This window comes from Scylla paramamosain, chromosome 15 (genome assembly GCF_035594125.1).
Source record: "Scylla paramamosain isolate STU-SP2022 chromosome 15, ASM3559412v1, whole genome shotgun sequence".
NCBI lineage: Eukaryota > Metazoa > Arthropoda > Malacostraca > Decapoda > Portunidae > Scylla > Scylla paramamosain.
In genome coordinates, this window is record NC_087165.1 from 1,568,858 (window position 1) to 1,590,710 (window position 21,853).

The window sequence follows — 21,853 nt, forward strand, 5'->3', positions numbered from 1 at the left end:
GAGTAGTGAAGATGGGCGTTGGCAGCGCTGAAATCAGGAGGAAGTGAGCTGGTAGTCAGGATGACCAGGGGCGGGAAACACTGTGATTGGCCTGAAGAGCAGCAGCGTGCCAGCCAATCACGGAGGGGCCAGTGCTATATAAGGGGCTGTGATGATCCCCAGGACAAGAGGAATAACTAACACACTACCCGAAGGTATCACACTGTCAATAAAGCAAGACGGTTTGCCCGTCAACTTGATGTCTCCTACTATATTTCCTTTCTCACTATAAACCTCCAATCTTCCCTTCCTACCCACTCTACCTCTTCATATTTCACCCAGCTTTTCTATCCACCCCCAAATCGCAAATCGCAGGACAAGAGGGCAAGTGTCCGTTCCTTGCTATGCCACACTGCGATGCCAGACCAAGAGAAGGAGAGAGAGAGAGAGAGACTGCCCGTTTTTTTGCCTACGCAACACCTGTGCCGGTAGTCTGCAGCGTGCTCTCCTTGTGTGACGCTCTGACACTGGTCACCTGCTGCTGCAACGACGTGACTGTGCCTAGGGGCATGGTATGAGGTTAGTGTGCCCCAGCAGACTAAGGCAGTGAGTACTTGATGCTAGCTGTGCGACACTGCAATTTGTGATCTCGTGGCATGCTGTGTGCCTACAGCTGTTCTGTGAGGTGAGGCATACTACCCAGTGACAGACATTTCGCAGATTGAGGGCCAGTGGTGCAACCCTGACTTATGCTGTAGTGTGCCTTGTGCCCTGTGGTACTGCTCTGTGTGGGGAATAAAGACAGGAGTGCTAGTAAGCTTATGTTTTGTTTCTCCTCCCTCTCAGTAGTCTGTCGAGTCCAGACAGGTGTCACTTGTACGTGCCTTGCCCCCCACTAGCCAAATGAGCCTGACCATGACAGAGGTAAATGTTCTTTCTGTAGGAGATGAAAGAAGCTGCTTTCCCTTTTGACTGGAACTTGTGTTTGGAGTAGCGACTGCGGCGTCAGGTGCTGCAGGAGGTGGACATAATTATGCAGTCCATTCTCCGCCTGTCGTTTCAGTCTTCTGTTTTTTTTATTTCTCTCACCTTCTGTAGGTATTCCCTTTTCTTTCAAAGTCCTTTACTGGGCATCCCTATCCTATAGTAAGCCTGTGAGGGTCTGAGAACAAAGATTTCTTGGGGAGGGGGGGGGGTGTAATCCGTCATGACATGCTTACAACCTCTTCCTCGGGAGGCTGTCAAGCCAGACCTGGCGACCGCGCACTTCAGTTAGAAAAAAAAATATGAAAGAATTATTCCTATAGCTACATAAATGTGCTGAATACGTCAGTGCAGTGGTGGGATTTAAATTCCACGCGGGCCACACCCACATGGCATTTAAATCTGGAAAAAATACTTAGAATGCAGTGATTCCTTTGAAAGTTCGCCAGTGTTGCCAGATGATCGGGAAAGCTGATGATGCACTAATCTCAAATACTCCCAATCTCGGATTTTGGACCAAATTTTCGTTACTTACCACCTTAAGCTTTGTAAGGTTAGAATTGAAAAGCAGATAGGAAGTGATAGTTGATTGTAATAGACTCAGTAATTATATTGTTGGTACAATAAATAGGAAGCTTTAAAATATTTGACATTCATGGATAAGAACATAAAATAAGATTGCAGAAGGCCAGATAACCTACACAAAGCAGCACTTGGAAAGGGATTATAGGTGGACATAGGTATGCACATTTTGTACATGGACTGCCACATGAAGGCCTACTGGCATTTTGCAAATTTCTTCATGTTCTTATGTTATGTGAGTGTAAGTGATACAAATATCATTTTATTACTTACATTTTTTCATTTTTTCTTTTTCTTTTTCTTTTTCTTTTTTTTTTTTTTTTTTTTTTACTGAACTCAATGGCATCTTCTATAAGATATTCAGCTGCAGCAGATTTAGAATTAATAGTTTGTCCAACCAGAGACTCTTGGCTTGTGTTAAGAGGATGCGGTGCTTTTGCTGCACGCACATGCATCTAGAAGAAAGGTGTGTATTTTGTTGTTGCTTGCTGGCTGGTGTTAATTCCATAAACTGCAACATCAAGGACCATGTAGTAGATAAATTATAACAATAAAAAAAAAAAAATAAATAAATAAATAATAATAATAATAATAATAATAATAATAATAATAATAATAATAACAATAATAATGACAATAATGATAATAATAATAATAATAATAATAATAATAATAATAATAATTTATGTATCTACCTGGATATACCACTTCAGAAGCAATATTTCTAGAATGAGTTGCAGTAATGACAATGATATTGAGATCTAAATTGGAATCAAAGAACTTTTTATACATATGTCCAGTATCAGAACATGTATTGAAAGACATGTATTGAAAGACAAATTAATCAGGGAGTATATAAGAAACTGGAACAATAGTATGGTTTATTTTACTTGTAGTTACTGCCTTCCGAGACTAACTACTTGTTTATTCTGATAGATGTGAATACGGCACCTTCATTTTTTTTTTTTTTTTTTTTTGTCAAATAGACAAAACATACATATACACACTTACTCTGACTGTACCGTGTTCTTGTTATATCAAAGAAAGGATAATAGGTGTTTGGATACAAAGGTGTTAACTGTGTCAATATTCTCATGCATACATAGATGAAGTACGAGATCACTTATTTATTTATTTATTTTTTTTACTTATCCCAGTTGTTTTCATCTTCATTGCAAGACTTTGCAATTCAACTCTTTAAAGTCTGATTTGTCCTTTTGTCCTGTCCATTCATTTGTGGGTGGTACACAGAGGTCATCACACATTTTACTCCAAATAGTAAAAGTACATTCTTGTTGACCTTCAAATAGAATATATTGAAATTTAGTGGGAAGTACATTGTAAGATAAATTGGAATAGGAGCCATGCATTCTTACTGACCTCGGAAAGAATATGCAGAGAGGTACAGAGGAAGTGGAGAAAACAATAGCTTAATGTGTGGTAAAGCTGTGGGAATGTTAAAATATGGAAGTAAAGTGATACCAGTTGTACATACATTGGACACTTTTAATATGCAAACTGGTATGGAAGAAAAGAGAAGTACTATAGATGAGCGTATAAAGGCAGTTACTATCCTTCTTCATAAAGCTATAGGTTTAGAAATGAGTGCAACAGTTATACAAGGACAAGTTTGCTAACTGTGCCAGGAAAGGTCTATGGGAGAGTCTTGATTCAGAAACTGATGGAAGTGACCAAGGTGAAGGTCAGTGAGGAACAAAGTGGTTTTAAGAAAGCTGCATCTAATCAAACAGACTGGGAATCTGCTGTAGGATTATAAAGGCTGTTCTATGTAGCATGAATAGCCTGAATTTCAAAATACTATTCATTAGGAATTGCAGATATAACAAAAATCTATTGATGTCATACTTCCTAAATCAGTGATCAGAAAGTGTTCCTTTTATTGAATGTCAATAGCTCCTCTTTACTTTTATTTATTTATGTTTTTTTTTTTTATATCAAAGAAAACCTCTTACAATTACCTCATTCACAAATTCCCTTCCTTGATCAGTTATAATTTTGGAGGGTGGCCCATGGGAGTGAATAATTTTCACTATAACCCAGGCAACTGGGACCACATTAGTCTCTCAGTGGGTAGGCTACAACCCACTTGGTAAATAGATCTGTTATTGTGATGACAAATCTATTCCCATTTCTTGTTATTCTAAAGGGGTCTATAAGGTCCACTCCCAGTATTCCCCATCTCCCCTTAGCCTTGATGGAATGCAGTTGTGGACCCTGGGTTTTTTATTTTCTTAAAGAACTGGCACTTAAGACAGGTGTTTATTTGAAAATCACAAAAATGGCACATATTTTATAATTGCTAAACTAAGTGAGTATTCACACTATACAAAGAAATCTGCAGATCTTCACAATTTTTGGACTCATCTTCACTGCATCCCATAAATCATCCAACTTTTGATACTTGTCAGTTTCTCTTTTGCCAAATATCTTTTCGAAACTTTTCTCTCAGCTTGTTTTGCTTCCAATCTTCAAAGTGTACTCTCAATTTTCTCATATACAGGAAGTGGTCAGTATATTTATTATACAGATTTCACAAACACAGTGAATATACATAGAAAGTATATATGAAACTAAATTTTTGCAAAAAAAAATGAATAGAGTGGAATGGGCCTTCATGCCTGTGAGGATTGTCACCAGGAGGCGATGGTAGTGCAATGGTTAGCACATCTGCCTGGCAAGTGGAAGGTCCCAGGTTTGATCCCCAAGTGCTGCCTGCCACCACTGTGTTGTTTGCACACACCAAACCTTATGAAATATATTTGCACTTAGATACACTAAACCTTATGAAATATATTTACACTGAAACAAAGTCTATAGAAATTCCAATCACCATTGCATGTCATGTATAATTGCATGTCATGTATAATTTTTTTCCATGTTTATATTTTCTAGGCACACCATGCACACAAACTACACCACCAACTATTAGCATCCAAATTCCAGGATTGAGATCTACAAGCAGTATTATAATTACATTCCCTCTCAAACTCACCAGCCTTTCTCTAGATTTGTAATACAAATCGAAAATTAAACTTAACAATTCTTGAATGCTATGGGATATTGTCAACCAGTAATAGTGGTGGTTGGTATAATCCCAACTCTTCTTTATTCCCAAGTGCCACTCTTTCCCATGAACTTCTTGAAGTACTAATTGCCCCTCTTTTTCACTCAAAAGCACTTGCCTTTTTGCAGGAAGGTTATTGTGGAGACCACAATAAAACAAAGTATCCCCTGCACAGAACAATAATACTTGAAAACTTTAAATCAGTTTGGTCATATATAAAGCTATGCACTCCAGTGAAAGGAGGGCATATGGTTGAGTGCACAGGATGTAATGCCTTTTCCATGATTAGACCTTGACTGATTTAACCAAATAAAAACTTTGGTGTAAGTATCTTACAAAGACACTTGAAAATAATAATGTCACCTGACCTCATGATTTCACTTAATCACTTATAGACACTGGCTGTAGACAAGGTGATATAAATAATTTATTCTCCTTTATTCTCATCTTTATAACACACAACTCAGTCTTTTTACATACAAAAGTAACAAACCACCTCTATTCATATACTTGATGCAAAAATCTATGCATGCCTTCAGTGACTTGTTGTTTAAACAATAATATGAATACTTACATAAGTTTCTTAGTATTTTATTGCATAGCCCCTCCTCTTGATGACCATCTTAAGATGACATGGTACACTATCAGGAAAATTTTGCAGTGTCTCAGACTTAAATTCCTCTCAACATCTTTGTATCTTCATTTCAAGTCTGGGGAATGTGAAGGTGTCTTGTGAATGTAATTTGCCTTTAATGATGGCCCAGAGATTTTCAATAGAAGAGATATTGGGGGAATTACTTGGCCAGTTCTTTATCCTCTCAGTGCCAATGTCATCAAGCCAGTGAGTCGGGTCATGGGCTGTGTGGCATGATGTTCCATCCTGCTGGAAGATGAGTGCATACCTTCTCAAAACAGGCCTCCAGGCCTGTTTTTGAGAAGGTATGCTTTGTAGTTCAAAATACACCTGTTTGTTAACAGTTGTGTTCCTTGGAAACACATTCAGGCTCTTAAAACCACAAAAGGAAAAGTAACCCCACACCATGAGACTGGGAGGATGCTTTGTAGCCCTGCATGTGAAGCATGGCTCTTTAGGGTCAGAGCCAGGGCGATGGTATACTTTTTTGCTGTGTCTCCACCACTTACACAGGATGTGCTTTCATCACTCCAAAGTACAGTCTGCCACTTTTCGAGACAACAGTCTTTGTACTTCTTAGTGAAAAAGAAGCCTAATTTTTCTCCGGTGCTCATTTATCAGAGGGTTCTTCCATGCATGATAGTATTTTAATTGAAGGTAACACCTCACAGTATCTTGCACTGTACATAGTGACAGAGAGAATGGTTTCTCTCTGCCAGTTCCTTTGTTGCTGATTTGGGATTGGCTTCAAGTTCTTGCCTTATCACACTCATGGTTCTGCTGGACACTTTTCTAGGCCTCCCAGGCTGTTTCCAAGGAAGCAGAAATTCTTTCTCTCCGTCAGCCTTAAATCTTGCACTGTTCTGACCTTCAGTCCTTTCAATTTACATATTTCCTTATTGCTGTGCCAAGCTTTGTAAAGATCTATGATTTACTATTGTTTTGGTACCTGTATGTTTTCTATACATTGTGAAATCCATGAGAAATTAACAAAAACACTGGGTTGAAAAATTCAAACATATGCTAATTTGAGAGGCAGTTTTAAATTTATGCATCTCAATTCATGGATCCTGGTGCAGAGGTTTTTAACACAAGCCTGCAGACCTACTTTCCTTACACAAAGGTTTATGAAGGAGGAAGGGGACAATACATGGGTGTGTTTCTATGTTCACTGTAGCATTGGTCGTAGATTTGTGAGGAAGGAGGAGGATTTAAGAGAGGAAAAGGCAGTACAGATAAGACCTATTCAACTAAAATCTTAAAAGAAGAGTATTTAGGAAAAGGCAAGACATTGCATGCAGCCTTCATAGATCTAAAAAAAAAAAAGTGTATAATAGAATTGAGAGAGAAGCTCTAGAATGTTTTCAAAATCTAAGTTGTAGGATAGTCATTGGCATTTTATATGACAGCAAGTGTCTGTGTGAGGGTGGAGAGAAAGCTTGGTGAGAGTTTTGTTACAGGAGCAGGAGAGGAGTGACGAATGAGGTAGGGAAGTTTGATGATTCCATGGTGATTCAGTATTTTATTGTATGGATGCATGAGAGAGATTAATGCAGAGTTGGAAATGTTAGTGCAAGGCTTAAGAGAATAGAGTGGGTTAGGCAGTGGTCGCAAGCTTGTTTGCTGATCACACTGTTTTACCACCAGTGAAAGGGAACTTCAGATCAATGCATTTATCTATATCCAATGTGTTGTTACTGATATATAATCAAACAATCCACTGGAATAAGCTGAATGCAGGTGTTGGATCTTTTTCTCTCCAGCATCTTTCCATCCTGAGGTCAAGGTCATTATGACACTCTTAACTATGTGAAACCACCTGTCATACAATTTCATATGCTGCATACTTGACTGTAACAGCTACCTGAAAAAACAACAAGCCATGAACTATATAATACTTAAAATTTCTTATATACTTAATGAAAGAGAGTAAAAGCTGAGACTTAAATAATCCACAATGCAAGTAAATTGGAGCATATTGCATTAGTAAGGGAAGGAGTCATAACTTACCTTCAACCATAAAATTCCAAGCAGATTTCCATATGCCAGTTTTTTTCATGCTTTGCCATGAATCTATGTATTTTCTAATTTTTATGTAGTGGCTGATTTGACTCGGGTGAAGCCACTGATCTTTACTGTGGCGAACAATGATCTGAAGACCAAAAGAACAAAAAATTACAAGTATTAACAATGATGTTACAATTACTGAATCTGCAGATTTACATTTTTCTTCTCTTCCTCCATTACCGCTCCATTGGTTGTTTGCCTTCATGGAATAAAGTTGGTGCTATTATCATTTATTTGCTTTTTTGGGAAGATGTCTACAGATCATCTACTGTTAAGGAGAAACTAGAGTTACACAAATTGCAGAATACTATAGAAAGTACAGATAAAGAAAACTATTTTCCAGAGAGTAATATCAAAGTTAGGAAATGAGAAAATCTCATGGTATATGTTAGGTTAGTGACGTGGGGAAAGGGGCCCTGGTGGTATTGGGGAGAATGGATAAGAGTACTTGAAGGATAGAACTTTGTCTCAGAATGGTCCATAACTATTGCACAGAATTACCATTTCTTTCTTTATTCTGAGTACCAGATGATTATGAGGAGGAGGCAGTAGACACCTGCCGAAACGATAATTACTCCCAGTGAGGTCTAAAGCACTGTTCAGGGGGTGCTGTGAACTTATCATTAAACCCAGCTGTGACCTCACTGAACGTTTCCCTTTGTGTCTCACAACACAAGGGGGTAGTCACAGCCTGCCCTCTAAAGACAACTCTCTTCCTCCACACAAAACTACAAGCACCTAATAACACACACACCCTTCACTCAAAAAATTTTAAAATCATGGCGACTCCTACACCAGCCTCGGAGTCCCCATCTGGGGAGGGGACCATAAATGTCCCCAGGTCGGACTGCCTTTCCGTCGACGACCCTAAGTGTCTTGACACCCCCCTCAACTTTTTCTTCATTAACTTCTGCAACATTCGCGGTCTAAGATCTAATTTTCAATCTGTAGAACACCACCTCTCCTCTTCTAAACCTCATCTTCTTTTCCTCACTGAAACTCAGGTGTCTGAGGCAACTGACAGTAGCCCCTTTTCTGTTCCCTCCTACTTTCTCTATCCTCATTTTCGATCCAAAGCTGGATGCTGCGTTTATGTGCGCAATGACTTAACCTGCTCTCGTGCCCACGCTCTTGAATCTTCCGAGTTTTCCACCATCTGGCTACGACTACAGAGTCATTCTCATACTAAATTTATCTGTGCTGTATACCTCTCTCCTAACTCCTCTGACTATAAGAAATTCTTTGACTACTTAACTTCCAAAGTGGAGCACATTCTGACCCTCTTCCCTTTTGCAGAGATCTCCATTCTTGGAGACTTCAATGTTCACCACCAGCTTTGGCTTTCCTCTCCCTTCACTGACCATCCTGGTGAACTAGCCTACAACTTTGCTATCCTCCATGACCTAGAGCAATTGGTGCAACACCCTACTCGTATTCCTGACCGTCTTGGAGATACGCCCAACATTCTTGACCTTTTCCTGACCTCTAATCCTTCTGCTTATGCTGTCACCCTTTCTTCTCCGTTGGGCTCCTCCGATCACAATCTCATATCTTTATCTTGTCCTATCACTCCAATCCCTCCTCAGGATCCCCCTAAGCGAAGGTGCCTCTGGCGTTTTGCCTCTGCTAGTTGGGGGGACCTGAGGCGGTATTTTGCTGATTTTCCTTGGAATGACTACTGCTTCCGTGTCAGAGACCCGTCTTTATGTGCTGAGCGCATAACAGAGGTGATAGTGTCTGGCATGGAGGCGTACATTCCTCACTCTTTTTCTCGTCCTAAACCTTCTAAACCTTGGTTTAACACAGCTTGTTCTCGTGCTATACATGATAGAGAGGTGGCCCACAAAAGGTACTTAAGCCTTCCTTCACCAGAATCTCATGCACTTTATATTTCTGCCCGGAACCATGCCAAGTCTGTTCTCCAACTAGCCAAAAACTCCTTCATTAACAGAAAATGTCAAAACCTTTCAAGATCTAACTCCCCTCGTGATTTCTGGCATCTAGTCAAAAATATCTCCAATAACTTTGCTTCTTCTTCTTTCCCTCCTCTACTTCAACCAGATGGCACCACTGCTATCACATCTATTTCTAAAGCTGAACTCTTTGCTCAAACCTTTGCTAAAAACTCTACCTTGGACGATTCTGGGCTTGTTCCTCCCTCTCCTCCACCCTCTGACTACTTCATGCCTCGTATTAAAATTCTTCGTAATGATGTTTTCCATGCCCTCGCTGGCCTAAACCCTCGGAAGGCTTATGGACCTGATGGGGTCCTTCCTATTGTTCTCCGAAACTGTGCCTCCGTGCTTGCACCTTGCCTAGTCAAACTCTTTCAGCTCTGTCTGTCAACATCTACCTTTCCTTCTTGCTGGAAGTTTGCCTACATTCAACCTGTTCCTAAAAAGGGTGACCGCTCTAATCCCTCAAACTACCGTCCTATTGCTTTAATTTCCTGCTTATCTAAAGTTTTTGAATCTATCCTCAACAGGAAGATTCTTAAACATCTATCACTTCACAACCTTCTATCTGATCGCCAGTATGGGTTCTGTCAAGGCCGCTCTACTGGTGATCTTCTGGCTTTCCTTACTGAGTCTTGGTCATCCTCTTTTAGAGACTTTGGTGAAACTTTTGCTGTTGCCTTGGACATATCAAAAGCCTTTGATAGAGTCTGGCACAAAGCTTTGATTTCCAAACTACCCTCCTACGGTTTCTATCCTTCTCTCTGTAACTTCATCTCAAGTTTCCTTTCTGACCGTTCTATTGCTGCTGTGGTAGACGGTCACTGTTCTTCTCCTAAATCTATTAACAGTGGTGTTCCTCAGGGTTCTGTCCTGTCACCCACTCTCTTCTTATTATTCATTAATGATCTTCTAAACCAAACTTCTTGTCCTATCCAATCCTATGCTGATGATACCACCCTGCACTTTTCCACGTCTTTTCATAGACGTCCAACCCTTCAGGAGGTAAACATATCACGCAGGGAAGCCACAGAACGCCTGACTTCTGATCTTTCTAAAATTTCTGATTGGGGCAGAGTAAACTTGGTATTGTTCAATGCCTCAAAAACTCAATTCCTCCATCTATCAACTCGACACAATCTTCCCGACAACTATCCCCTCTTCTTCAATGACACTCAACTGTCCCCCTCTTCTACACTGAACATCCTCGGTCTGTCCTTTACTTATAATCTGAACTGGAAACTTCACATCTCATCTCTAGCTAAAACAGCTTCTATGAAGTTAGGTGTTCTGAGACATCTCCGCCAGTTTTTCTCACCCCCCCAGCTGCTAACTCTGTACAAGGGCCTTATCCGTCCATGTATGGAGTATGCTTCACATGTCTGGGGGGGTTCCACTCATACTGCTGTTCTAGACAGGGTGGAATCAAAAGCTTTTCGTCTCATCAACTCCTCTCCTCTAACTGACTGTCTTCAGCCTCTCTCTCACCGCCGCAATGTTGCATCTCTAGCTGTCTTCTACTGCTATTTTCATGGTAACTGCTCTTCTGATCTTGCTAACTGCATGCCTCCCCTCCTTCCGCGGCCTCGCTGCACAAGACTTTCTTCTTTCTCTCACTCCTATTCTGTCCACCTCTCTAACGCAAGAGTTAACCAGTATTCTCAATCATTCATCCCTTTCTCTGGTAAACTCTGGAACTCCTTGCCTGCTTCTGTATTTCCACCTTCCTATGACTTGAATTCCTTCAAGAGGGAGGTTTCAGGACACTTATCCACCAATTTTTGACCACTGCTTTGACCCTTTTGGGGACTGGCATTTCAGTGGGCATTTTTTTTTTATTGGATTTTTGTTGCCCTTGGCCAGTGTCCTTCCTACATAAAAAAAAAAAAAAAAAAAAAAAACACAGACTCACTAATAAGACTTCATGTGTTAACTACTGATTATACCAGATATTGCTGCCTGCCCTCATTTCTGTCTGTTTAATGTGGCAGTCATGTGCTTTCTCAAACATGTTTCTGGAGATACCACTAATATAATTTTAATGGTCTATCTACTTTGATTGATGTTCATTCCCAATAATTGTACATCTAAGCAATCCTCATTCTCCCTTGTAAAACAATGACAATCTTTATAGAATCATGGAGCAAGAAACAAGGAAACATTAAAAACCATCTGTGCCAAAGAAATTGTTATACTTACAACCCTTGTTTACTTGCTGCATTCCCATCTTAAAATATTCCACGGACAATTGGCCATAGTACCATCACTGACCCTAACCTTGCAGATTTACCAGATCAAAACCTTCCATGAAACACTCTTATGTGGTAACACTGCTATCTAGAGCTTTCAGTTAACAGAATTCGGCATCCCTAACATTTTCTATATGCAGGAATCTATGCCTTTCCTTATGAACATGGACATCATAGTATATTCTGTGATGTTTTTATTAATTTATTTGAATGCTTAAACACATAAGTAAACACATGATTAGCCAAATCCTTTGTTATGGTACCGGAGTAATTCTATGTGCACCCCCTGCACACACACCTGAGTTTTGAAGGGATGGAGGCCTCCACACTCCTTGTAAGACCCTTCAGTGAAAATGAGAGAGTGGCTCTTGTCTCTCTCATTAAAGGGAGGCCCATCGTTGTGTCCAAATGACAGGCTCCTAATATACAGCAGGAGAAGAAACAAACCTGGGAGGAAATACGTCAGCAATATGCTGAAATGTTTCCTCCCAGCAAAGGTCATACTGCCAGATCCATTCCCTGAAGTGCTGGTGGGACAACTACAAGCAAAAGTAAGTATATTCTAGACCTGGATCTGGATATTAATGTGCAGGCACATAACACACATATTAATTGTGTTGACTGCTGGGGGGACAGGGGAGCCAGCAGGGTGTGCAGGGGAGGGAAGTGAATCAAGTGTAATTGTTAGTGTTGGTCTGCTGGGAAATTGGATATAATGCATCATCTCCTGAACATACCAACAGCCTAGTCTGAATGAACCAACTGCCTTGTCTGAATGCACCAGTCCCAATGCACCAGCAGCCTAGCTTCAGATTCACTGGTTCAGGGCTACTGAAGTTCATGAAATCCCATTGTTTTCCTCAGCACAGGAGGGAATGACCTTGGTAAGGTCAGGAGTGAGGAACTGTTCGGAAGGTTTTGACAGGCTTTTGAATAGGATTAGGGACAAGGGAGGTATCCCTGTGGTGTGTGATGTCTTGCCGAGGAGGGGAGTTGGTGCTGAGTGGCTGTCCAGGTCTATTACAGTGAATCACAGGCTCGCAAATCATTGTAAGAGTAATGGATGGATGTTCATCGACAACTGGGACCTCTTCTATGGTAGGGACATCTTGTATGCCCAGGATGGAGTGCATTCATCACTCTAGGGTGTTTGGGTTTTTGGCCGGAACACTCGAGTGGGAGGTAACTGCACTCCAGCGCTTTTTTCATTAGTCAGGAGGGAAGAAAGGGTTATGAGGTCAAAACAAAGGACAAATTAGTTAAATCTAGAAAGATAACTAGCACAGGGAAGATGAGAAACTGCTTAAGTGTTTTCTACACAAATTGTAGAAGCATTTTGAATAAAATAGACTTGCTTAGAGAAATAGCGTGTGTAGAGAACCTTCATGCCATTACTTTAACAGAAACTTGGTTAGGTATGTGAGGAAAAGTATTTAATCCATAGGTTAAGATAGATGGTTATACACTTGTTCTATAAAGACAGGGAAAACGGGAGAGGAGGAGGCATTGCATTATATGTTAGGGGCACATTACAGTGTTGTATTAACAGTATAATCAAAACAGATAGTAAAACAGGAGTCGATATGGGTAGATATTAAGGAAGGACCACAGTCAGTAGTACTGGGAGTAATGTACAAGCCACCGAACAGTACAAAGGAAATTAACAGCTCACTGTGGCAGGAAATAAATAGAGCAGACAGGTACAGTCAGGCATGTGTGATAGATTTTAATTTTAGGAATATTGAATGCAGCCTGATGGTGGGTAACAAGGAAGCAGAGGAATTTCTTAAGGTAATTCAGGATAATTTTTTTAAAACCAGTTGTCATAGAACTCACAAGGGGGAACAATATTCTGTATTTAATACTTGCTAACAGGGAGGAAGCAGTCACGCAGGTAGAGGTTGGAGGACAGTGACCACTGGAAAATTAGGTACAATTTAAAATGAGAAGAAATTTTTTGGAAGCAAAAACACTAGTAAAATACCTGACTTTAGGAGAGCAGATTTTGTAGAATTAATAAGGTACCTCCAAAGAGTTGATTGGCAATGAATACAGGGTGAGGTCAGGTCCAGGACAGAGTTGAGAGAGATAAGACAGGATGATAAAGGTGAGGTGAGGTGTGAGGGTGTAAAACAAGAGGGAAGATGTGTCAGGAAGGGGCAGAGGAGAGAGAGAGAGGTCAGGTCATGCTGAAATGGGAGAGGTGAGGTTGAGGCGAGGAGATGAGGGAGGGGAGAGGATGGAAGGGGCCAAGATGAGGGGATTAGGTGAAGTAAATGTAAATGAGTTGTATAAATATTTTGTAGATAAATTGCATACAGGTCAGATAGAAAACATCTCATATAGAACAATATCACAGAAAAATTACCCTAAATGGATGACTGCTAGGTTAAAACATTATATAGGGCAGAAGAGAAGTGTATATAAGAGATTAAGGGCAGGTGAAGAAGTTTTAAGGCCACAATATAATGAATTAGTTAGAACAGTCAGGAGATTAACAAGGAAAGCTAAGGGCAATTATGAATTAATGCTGAATCTATAATATGGAAAATGCGAGCAAAGGAATATGTCATCTCTTTCATGATTGTTTCTCTTAACCTAACTCCTATCAGGGCTCCACAACTCTGAGCAAGGGATGCTCAGTTGACGTAAGGGAGGTAACAGTTTTTGCCATCAAAAGATGAGTGCAAGATGTTCCATTATCTAATTCCCATCAGATGTAAGCACATGTCCCAAAGGCCACCACACTACTGTCTGAAAAGATAATCAAAAGAGGCTGATCTGTGGCATTTTTTAAAATTCCCCTACAATTTTGAGATGTTCTAAGTCAAATAACAAAGTGAAATAATCCATCCATTCTGTTGTCACAGATCAGTGGACATCATCTCAACCATATGATTCCTCATCATTAGTTTCCTTTTCCATTTTACAGGTGGAACCAAGCCCAGAGGATCATACTGACTGGCAAGTTGACTTAAAAGTAACCTTTTTGTCATATCTTGTGGCATTCTAAAAGGTAATGGTCCACTGTTAGGTAAGGAAGTGTATGAAACTTACTATGTTTTAGAGGTTAATTTTCACATCAAAGGAGAAAAATATTCCTTGGGATGCCAAATAATTCCTAGGATCTTCTCTTTGTCTGGTTTTACTGGACTAACCAATTCTCTTAATTTACATTCCTCCCAGAAGCTTTCCAGTGTTTTACTTTAAAATCCCCTTGATTAAGAATTAATTCTACATCCTTAATGATTGTCATAACAGTATCAGGAGAACTGATCCTTGAGAAAGAATTAATTCTACATCCTTAATGATTGTTACAACAGTATCAGGAGAATTGACAGCAATCAAAATGTCATCCACATAGCTGTTTTTAATAATAAACTTTGAAACCAAGGAGTATTCATCAGAATACTTCAAAGCAGTGTTCTTCAAAGCTAGCATAGCTATCATGCTGCTTGGTTTATCTCCAAAAGGGAAACATGTTAAAATGCAATGATCTTGGGCCCTAGTAACTTGTAAGTTTCTTCACACAAATCTATGAGTGTTGATCAAGTTCTGACACCCTCAACGAATTGTACATCTTGAAAATGTCACAGGTTAACTCCATCTGATCTTCCCAGAACCTCAGCAGAACCCCCAACAGGTTATTGAGAACATTAGGCCTTCTAGCCCACTATTCATTCAGTGCATAGCCCAAGTATTTAGCAGAAGAGTTAAACATGATTCTGAGAGATGATGCAGAATCTGGTTTGAGCACCCCTGCATGAGGAGTGTAAAAGATTGGCCCCTAGTACAGGGGAATTTAACTCTGGAACTCCTAACCATGTCATCTATCTGTGCTCAGTAGGCTTCATAATAGTCCATTCCAAGCCTGACCAGCTTCCTCTCTGATGCATTCAACCTAACAATGGCAGAGGAGATATTATTAGGTAAATTTGATGGATCCTCCACCCAAGGATAGCACATTGACCACAGACAGCTTGGCTTCCTTATTATACTGAACTCCCTTTGTTATCAATTCCATTTCACATTCCTCCTTTAAGCTATAATCTTTGTTTCCATATGTACATTTACCACATTTACAACCAGAACACTTTGGTATACAAGATATTCCCAAGTTCTCCACTGAGAACTTGGGTGTTCCACATCTTCCTTTATCTTTTGCCTCATCCTCGGTTCAACATCTCGGTAGTCTAGTCACATTAAAATGGTTAATATGTACACAGGTGTGGAGGGATACATTTATGACTTCCAGTAAAGGGTGAGACCCCTCAGCACATACCCAAAGGGTTTTCAACTGCAAGTTTCCTACACTCTCAACAACCCGAGGTAAAAGTCCACAATAATTGATGCCAATCAGTAAGTCTTTTTGTTCATGAGGTTGCCAAAATGGGTTACCCTCTAGCCTGTGAAAACACTGAATGACATTCTGACATTTCACCTCCTTCACCAGAGCTGTGGTCCCTTCCCTAGATGAGGACTCCGAGGCTGGTGTACGAGTCGCCATGATAATTTTGAAATTCTGAGTGAAGGGTGTGTGTGTTACTAGGTGCTTGTAATTTTGTGTGGAGGAAGAATGTCATCTTTAGAGGGGAGGCTGTGACTGCCCCCTTGTGTTGTGAGACACAAAGGGAAATGTTCAGTGAGGACACAGCTGGGTTTAATGATAAGTTCACAGCACCCCCCCTGATCCAGTGCTTTAGACCTCACTGGGAGTAATTATCATTCTGGCAGGTGCCTTCTGCCTCCTCCTTTTGTATTTATGGTATTTACAGGTGGACAATGTATGTGCTAAACAAGGAGGGAATACTGGCACGGAATAGGGCTATATTTACACACATTAGAGGGTGCTTGTTAGTTAATATGAGTTAACAGCAGCCCTGTCACTGTTGACTGAGTGTTGGGTGCCAACTTAGAATCATGGTGAGAATGAGTCCCCTCACTCTTCCCTCTCTGTTGTCTCGTGTTTTGTGTATTGTCTCGTTGTGCCATTAAATGTTACTGGGATTCATAGTTCTGTTAAGAGCTTTGGACCCAGAGAATTATATTTTCTCTGATGTGCGGTGGCATCTACTCCCTCCTCTGATTTAGCCATTTCTGTGGGGTATTGGCCTGTCTTCTGGGAGGCTGTAAACAGTATTGTTCAGCAGGAGCTGGTAATATTCCATGAGCGTGGGTGGTGTTGTTTCGAGAGGGTGGTAGCTCATAGAATATTACAGTCTTCAAAAGAGTTTTTCACTTGTCAAAGCTGTGCCTTCTAGAATATGAATTGTGATTCTTTCTCAGCATGTTGGAGTTGTTAAACAGTTTAAATGCTTCCTTCCCTATTGTTTGGCGAAATAGGGTTACAATCTCATATTTATCAATTGTTACATGAGACCAGTAGGACCCTGTAAATGTATATGTGAACCCCGCACTAACCTATGCAGGAGGTAGGTTAGGGAGGCTGACCCAAGGTAATGACAGCCATAAAGGGGGCTGAATTTGGTGTTATGACCATCAGTTTTAAGGGTTGCAGGAGATGAGAAAGACCCTGTAATCTGTAGTTGAGCCCCACACTAGATTACATAATAGCTGAGTTAAAGGCAGCAGTGAGAGGGATGGAATCTGGGTCGTAACAATATATATATATATATATATATATATATATATATATATATATATATATATATATATATATATATATATATATATATATATATATATATATATATTATTATTATTTTTTTTCTTTACTGGAACGAAATCACGAAGACTTCAACCAGAGCATCGATGGCTTTGAAACAACATGAATATAATAAAAGTGACAAACAATCACAGTAGCATGAAAAAAGTCCCTATATGAGGAAGATATTGAGAAAAAAGTATGATGTTTTAAAAATGTATCTGAACAAGTGCTGGAAAGAAAATGACCGATCATAACTCACCTCCCTCCTGGTGTCGCCCTTCATTGCAGGTGTAGGTGTGAGGGACAGGTGTTGTAATTCATCAGCAGTGGCAGGTCGCCAGATGAATCCAAGAGACTCATCAGGTGTGGGATTCCTAAATAAAAAGGCAGGCTATTGCATAACTGATATTATATTTTATCTACACTGTTACTCTTCTATTTCATCTGTTATCCAATTTTCTTGATCTACAGTATGTCCTACCTATCTACACCTTGGCTCCTTTGCTATTTGACTATCATGGCTTCTCAAGCTTAATAAAATGTTACAGGACAAGTTTAGAGTATAATCTTTAAAGCCATCAAAGGCACCTAAATGAATGATGGAGCAGTTGAAGCCTTTTGATGCCTAGTTTTATTTTTTTTTTCAAAGTTGAGTCTATGGTTATTAGTACCATACTCTAATTGGATTAACTACTGATCATTTAGATAATATGTAGTACTTTTCCACTTTTCGTGTTAGTGATTTTTCAGTGACAGACATAACAAGGAAATGTGGTTGACTGGAAAACTTTTACAATTTGAAAGCCCTCATCTGCATCAGCATCTATATAACCAAATAGGTGACCAAGAGCCTACTAAAGGAGAGTAAATCAAAATCACATTCATTGTGACATTACTATTGTTATTCAATAATGAAGTACTATTCATTGTATCCTCTTTCCATATGTGATGCAATGATGTGTCTTATGATGGCAGGTGTAGCCGCACCGGCTGGGCATCAATTGGCTCTCAGGTGATCTGTTTTACTGATCACACCCATCATCGTAGGGTCGAGGAAAGGCATTTCTCCCTGACACGTTTATTGATGGGGTAGGCATGACCGTAAGAACTGCGAACAAGTTCTCGGTCTCAATTTCTTACAAAATAACATTATACACTGATATTAAACACTTTCAACATATTACAATATTCATTAACAATACATGCAATTGACTTGGCACTATGACAATCAGTTTTTACTACAAAATTAAAGTATTTACCTCGGTCACCATCCTGCCCGTCTTTGTCTGAGCGCGACTTGGCCGTGAGTGATGCCCGCAGGCGACTAGCAGGTTAACCCCACACTCCTAACAAGTGAGCATCGGCTTCGGTGCTTAATATAGCATTGAATACTGATACTTACACATATTACACGTTTTCATGCAAATAGAAAACTATTGAACATTTCACTTATATATGCCGAGGAATAATGACATGAGGTACATACGCTTTACATACAGTAACATGGCTCCCCTAAATTGTGTAACAATTTACCTTAAATTAACATTAGTATGTACCTTAAGACTAGGATTAGCACATAATATGTTTTGTTACACTGGCTCCTTGGCGGGGATGCTCCGGTCTATTATTATGCATTACCTTCTAACAGCAATACTAGACTATGTATTGGCCTCTCTATGATGGTCCTGTTTGCCTTTATGTGTCTTCCCTGGTTGTCGAGATTACAGTCTGAAACCAGGACCTTAACCTTTCTTACTAGGCCATCATGATCAGGAGATACTTCTGTTACTCTTCCCAGTTTCCACTGGTTCTTTGCTAAATTCTGATCTTTGATGATAACTATGTCATTTACACTGAGATTCCTCTTTGGTGTTGTCCACTTATTTCTAAGTTGTAGGAATTGCACATACTCCTTTTTCCACATTATTATATTCAAGTTCTCCCTTCAAGAGTTTATGGATTCTAACTGACACCACTGCTGCTGCTAGTTCTAGTCTGGGAATTGTCATGGTTTTTAGAGGTGTGCCACGTGACTTTGCCATTACTAATGCACAATGAATTCGGCCAGTCTTGCTAATTAATCTAATATATGAGCACTGGCCATATCCCTCTTGACAGGCATCTGAAAAGTGAGGGAGTTCAACCTTTTCTACTTCCCCAAAGTCATCAGGTTTGTAGCATCTAGGTACCTTTAACTGATCTAGTTTGTGCAGCTCATCCTTCCATTTTAACCATTTAGGTTTGACATAATCTGGCACCTCATCATCCCATTCAACTGCATTCTTACATAATTCTTGTAAAATTTGCTTTCCAGTCAGTATGAGAGGTGACACTAGACCTAATGGATCATATATAGAGCTCACTGTTGACAGAATGCCTCTCCTGGTGAGTGGCTTGTCTTTCAGCTTTATTCTAAATTGAAATGTGTCAGATTCTATGCACCACTCAACTCCCAAAGTTCTTTCTATAGGCAGTGTGTCTTCATTCTTACTAAAATCCAAACTTTTAATTCCATCTGCTCTCTCATGAGGAGAGATTGCAGCTAATACATCTTTGTTGTTTGACAAGAACTTATGAAGGTTAAAACCTCCCTTGTAACATAATTCTTTGCTTTGCTGAATAAGAGTGACAGCTTCATTCATTGTAGCTACTGACTTCAAACCATCATCAACATAAAAGTTGTTTCTTACAAACTTGGCTGCATCAGATCCACACCCGTAGTCATCTGCAGCTTTCTTAAGAGCAAAGTTGGCTACACTTGGAGATGAAGTAGCTCCAAACAGGTGAGCTGTCATCCTGTATTCAGCTATCTCATTATTAAGATCACCATTTTCCCACCAAAGGAATCTTAACATGTCTCTGTGTTCTGGGTTGACCTTCACTTGATGGTACATTGCTTCTATATCACATACAAGTGCAATGCTTTCTTGCCTAAACCTACACAACACTCCAATAAGTTTGTTGGTAAGGTCTGGGCCTTGTAACAGGTGACTGTTTAGTGATTGGTTCCTGTAGTTTGCACTACAGTCAAAGACAACTCTCAACTTCTTTGGCTTTCTCGGATGATAGACTCCATGATGTGGAATGTACCAGACCTTACCATCATTCCTAACTAAATCCTTTGTCGGTACAACCTCTGCATAATCTTTTGTAATCATATCATCCATGAACACTTTGTAATCACCTTTGTGTTGATTATCCTTCTCAAGTTTAGCTCTTAACTTCTTGAGTATCTGCTCTGCTAATAGTTTGTTGTTTGGAAGCTTGACGTTATCATCTTTAAGAGGAAGGGGCAACTCATAATGGCCATCCTTCAGCTGATGTACTCCTTCTTTCATCTTACTCATAAACCTTTTATCTTCATATGATAATGGAGTGTCAGCTGACTTTCTATCACTGAAGTCAAGTTCAAACATATCTCTCACTTGAGAAGGATTAATCATCTCTTTGGTTTTAGTAGGAACCACTAAGAAATTAACCCTCTTTTCTTCATTGATTTCTACTTCTTGTGTCACTGTTCTGTAGACTACCACTGTATCCTCCAATGGACTTGAATGGGGTGAGATTTTACCTGAGGTTCACTAAATATTTGTCCATGTACTTCATTTGTCATCAATTCATTATCTCTATTGCAAGAAGAAGGTTTCTGTGGGTCATGGAATGTAACATATTTGTGAGGCATGGCATTGTCACTTTGTTGATTTGCAATTGCTTGTGCTTTCATTTCATTTTGTGACTCTATGTATTGTTGAAGATAACTTTGCTTCTCTACACTTTCATCATTACCTGGAAGCAATTTTACTTCTTCTTCAACTAAGCTAAGAGCATTAAGTTCTGCACTAGCAACTGCTAAATCTCTCTCTTTCCTTTTCTTTGCAAACATTGCCTGGTCTCTTGCTAACCTAACTTCTGCCTCTGCTAAACTATCATGATATTCCATTTCCTTTCTAAGTCTAGCTACCTTTGCTGCTGCTTCTTGCTTTCTTTGTGCTGCTGATGAACGTGATGAAGTAGATGAGACTCTAGAATGCCTAGACCATTTGCTAGAACAAATTGATCCTCTGTCATTCTTTAACTCCTTTCTTTTACATTCTATACTTTCTAATATTTCATGGTGAACTCGTTGATTGTGTTCCAGCTCTTCATTTAGCTCCTCTGACTTTTCTGGCTCTAGTTCCATCAGTTTTGTTTATTCCACATAATACTGATGAAATGCCTCTATTACTTCACTTGACATGGGCTCTAATTCAAAGGGGCTAATTACAATTTTTAATCCTTTCTTAATTTTGCTGGTAACACTGCTCCATTTACGCTTACAGGACTCTGCTTTTCCTTTGGTTACACTGACTTGATATTCTCTTCCTTTGTCGGTCAGCACTCGCTCCCTGACACTAACTTCTTCAATACAAGTTTGATCCCTGTCCACTTGCTCACCCTCACCTTCCCTAAGGCCATCTACGGCATTAATTTCCTCAGTATCAGACATATCTAACAACTTAATTGTATCAATACTGAGACACTGAAAGGGCAATTTAAAATTACCACTCTTAATACTAGCTAATTGTGGGTAATTTTCACTTAGGCTACTCAATTCAGTGCACATACATACTATTATATTTTCTTGCCTGTGACCATGGGTTCTACAAAATG

General features: G+C 39.7%; 2 protein-coding genes across 2 annotated transcripts in view; both read right to left on the reverse strand.

Moving 5' to 3' along the window:
• Positions 1 to 1,537: 1,537 nt before the first annotated feature.
• LOC135107265 (uncharacterized) overlaps positions 1,538 to 21,853 on the reverse strand; it is a 21,668-nt gene continuing 1,352 nt past the window's right edge. Inside the window, exons 2-4 of the mRNA XM_064016926.1 lie at positions 17,463 to 17,577; positions 7,275 to 7,416; positions 1,538 to 2,056 (exon numbers count right to left, since the gene is read on the reverse strand). Coding sequence (XP_063872996.1) covers positions 2,001 to 2,056; positions 7,275 to 7,416; positions 17,463 to 17,577 — 313 coding nt within the window. The 3' untranslated portion in view covers positions 1,538 to 2,000. The remainder of the gene's footprint in view (positions 2,057 to 7,274; positions 7,417 to 17,462; positions 17,578 to 21,853) is intronic.
• LOC135107264 (uncharacterized) overlaps positions 17,616 to 21,853 on the reverse strand; it is a 5,357-nt gene continuing 1,119 nt past the window's right edge. Inside the window, exon 2 of the mRNA XM_064016925.1 lies at positions 17,616 to 21,853. This exon is cut by the window's right edge and continues 301 nt beyond it. Within this exon, the coding sequence (XP_063872995.1) occupies positions 19,090 to 20,646 (1,557 nt within the window). The 5' untranslated portion in view covers positions 20,647 to 21,853 and the 3' untranslated portion in view covers positions 17,616 to 19,089.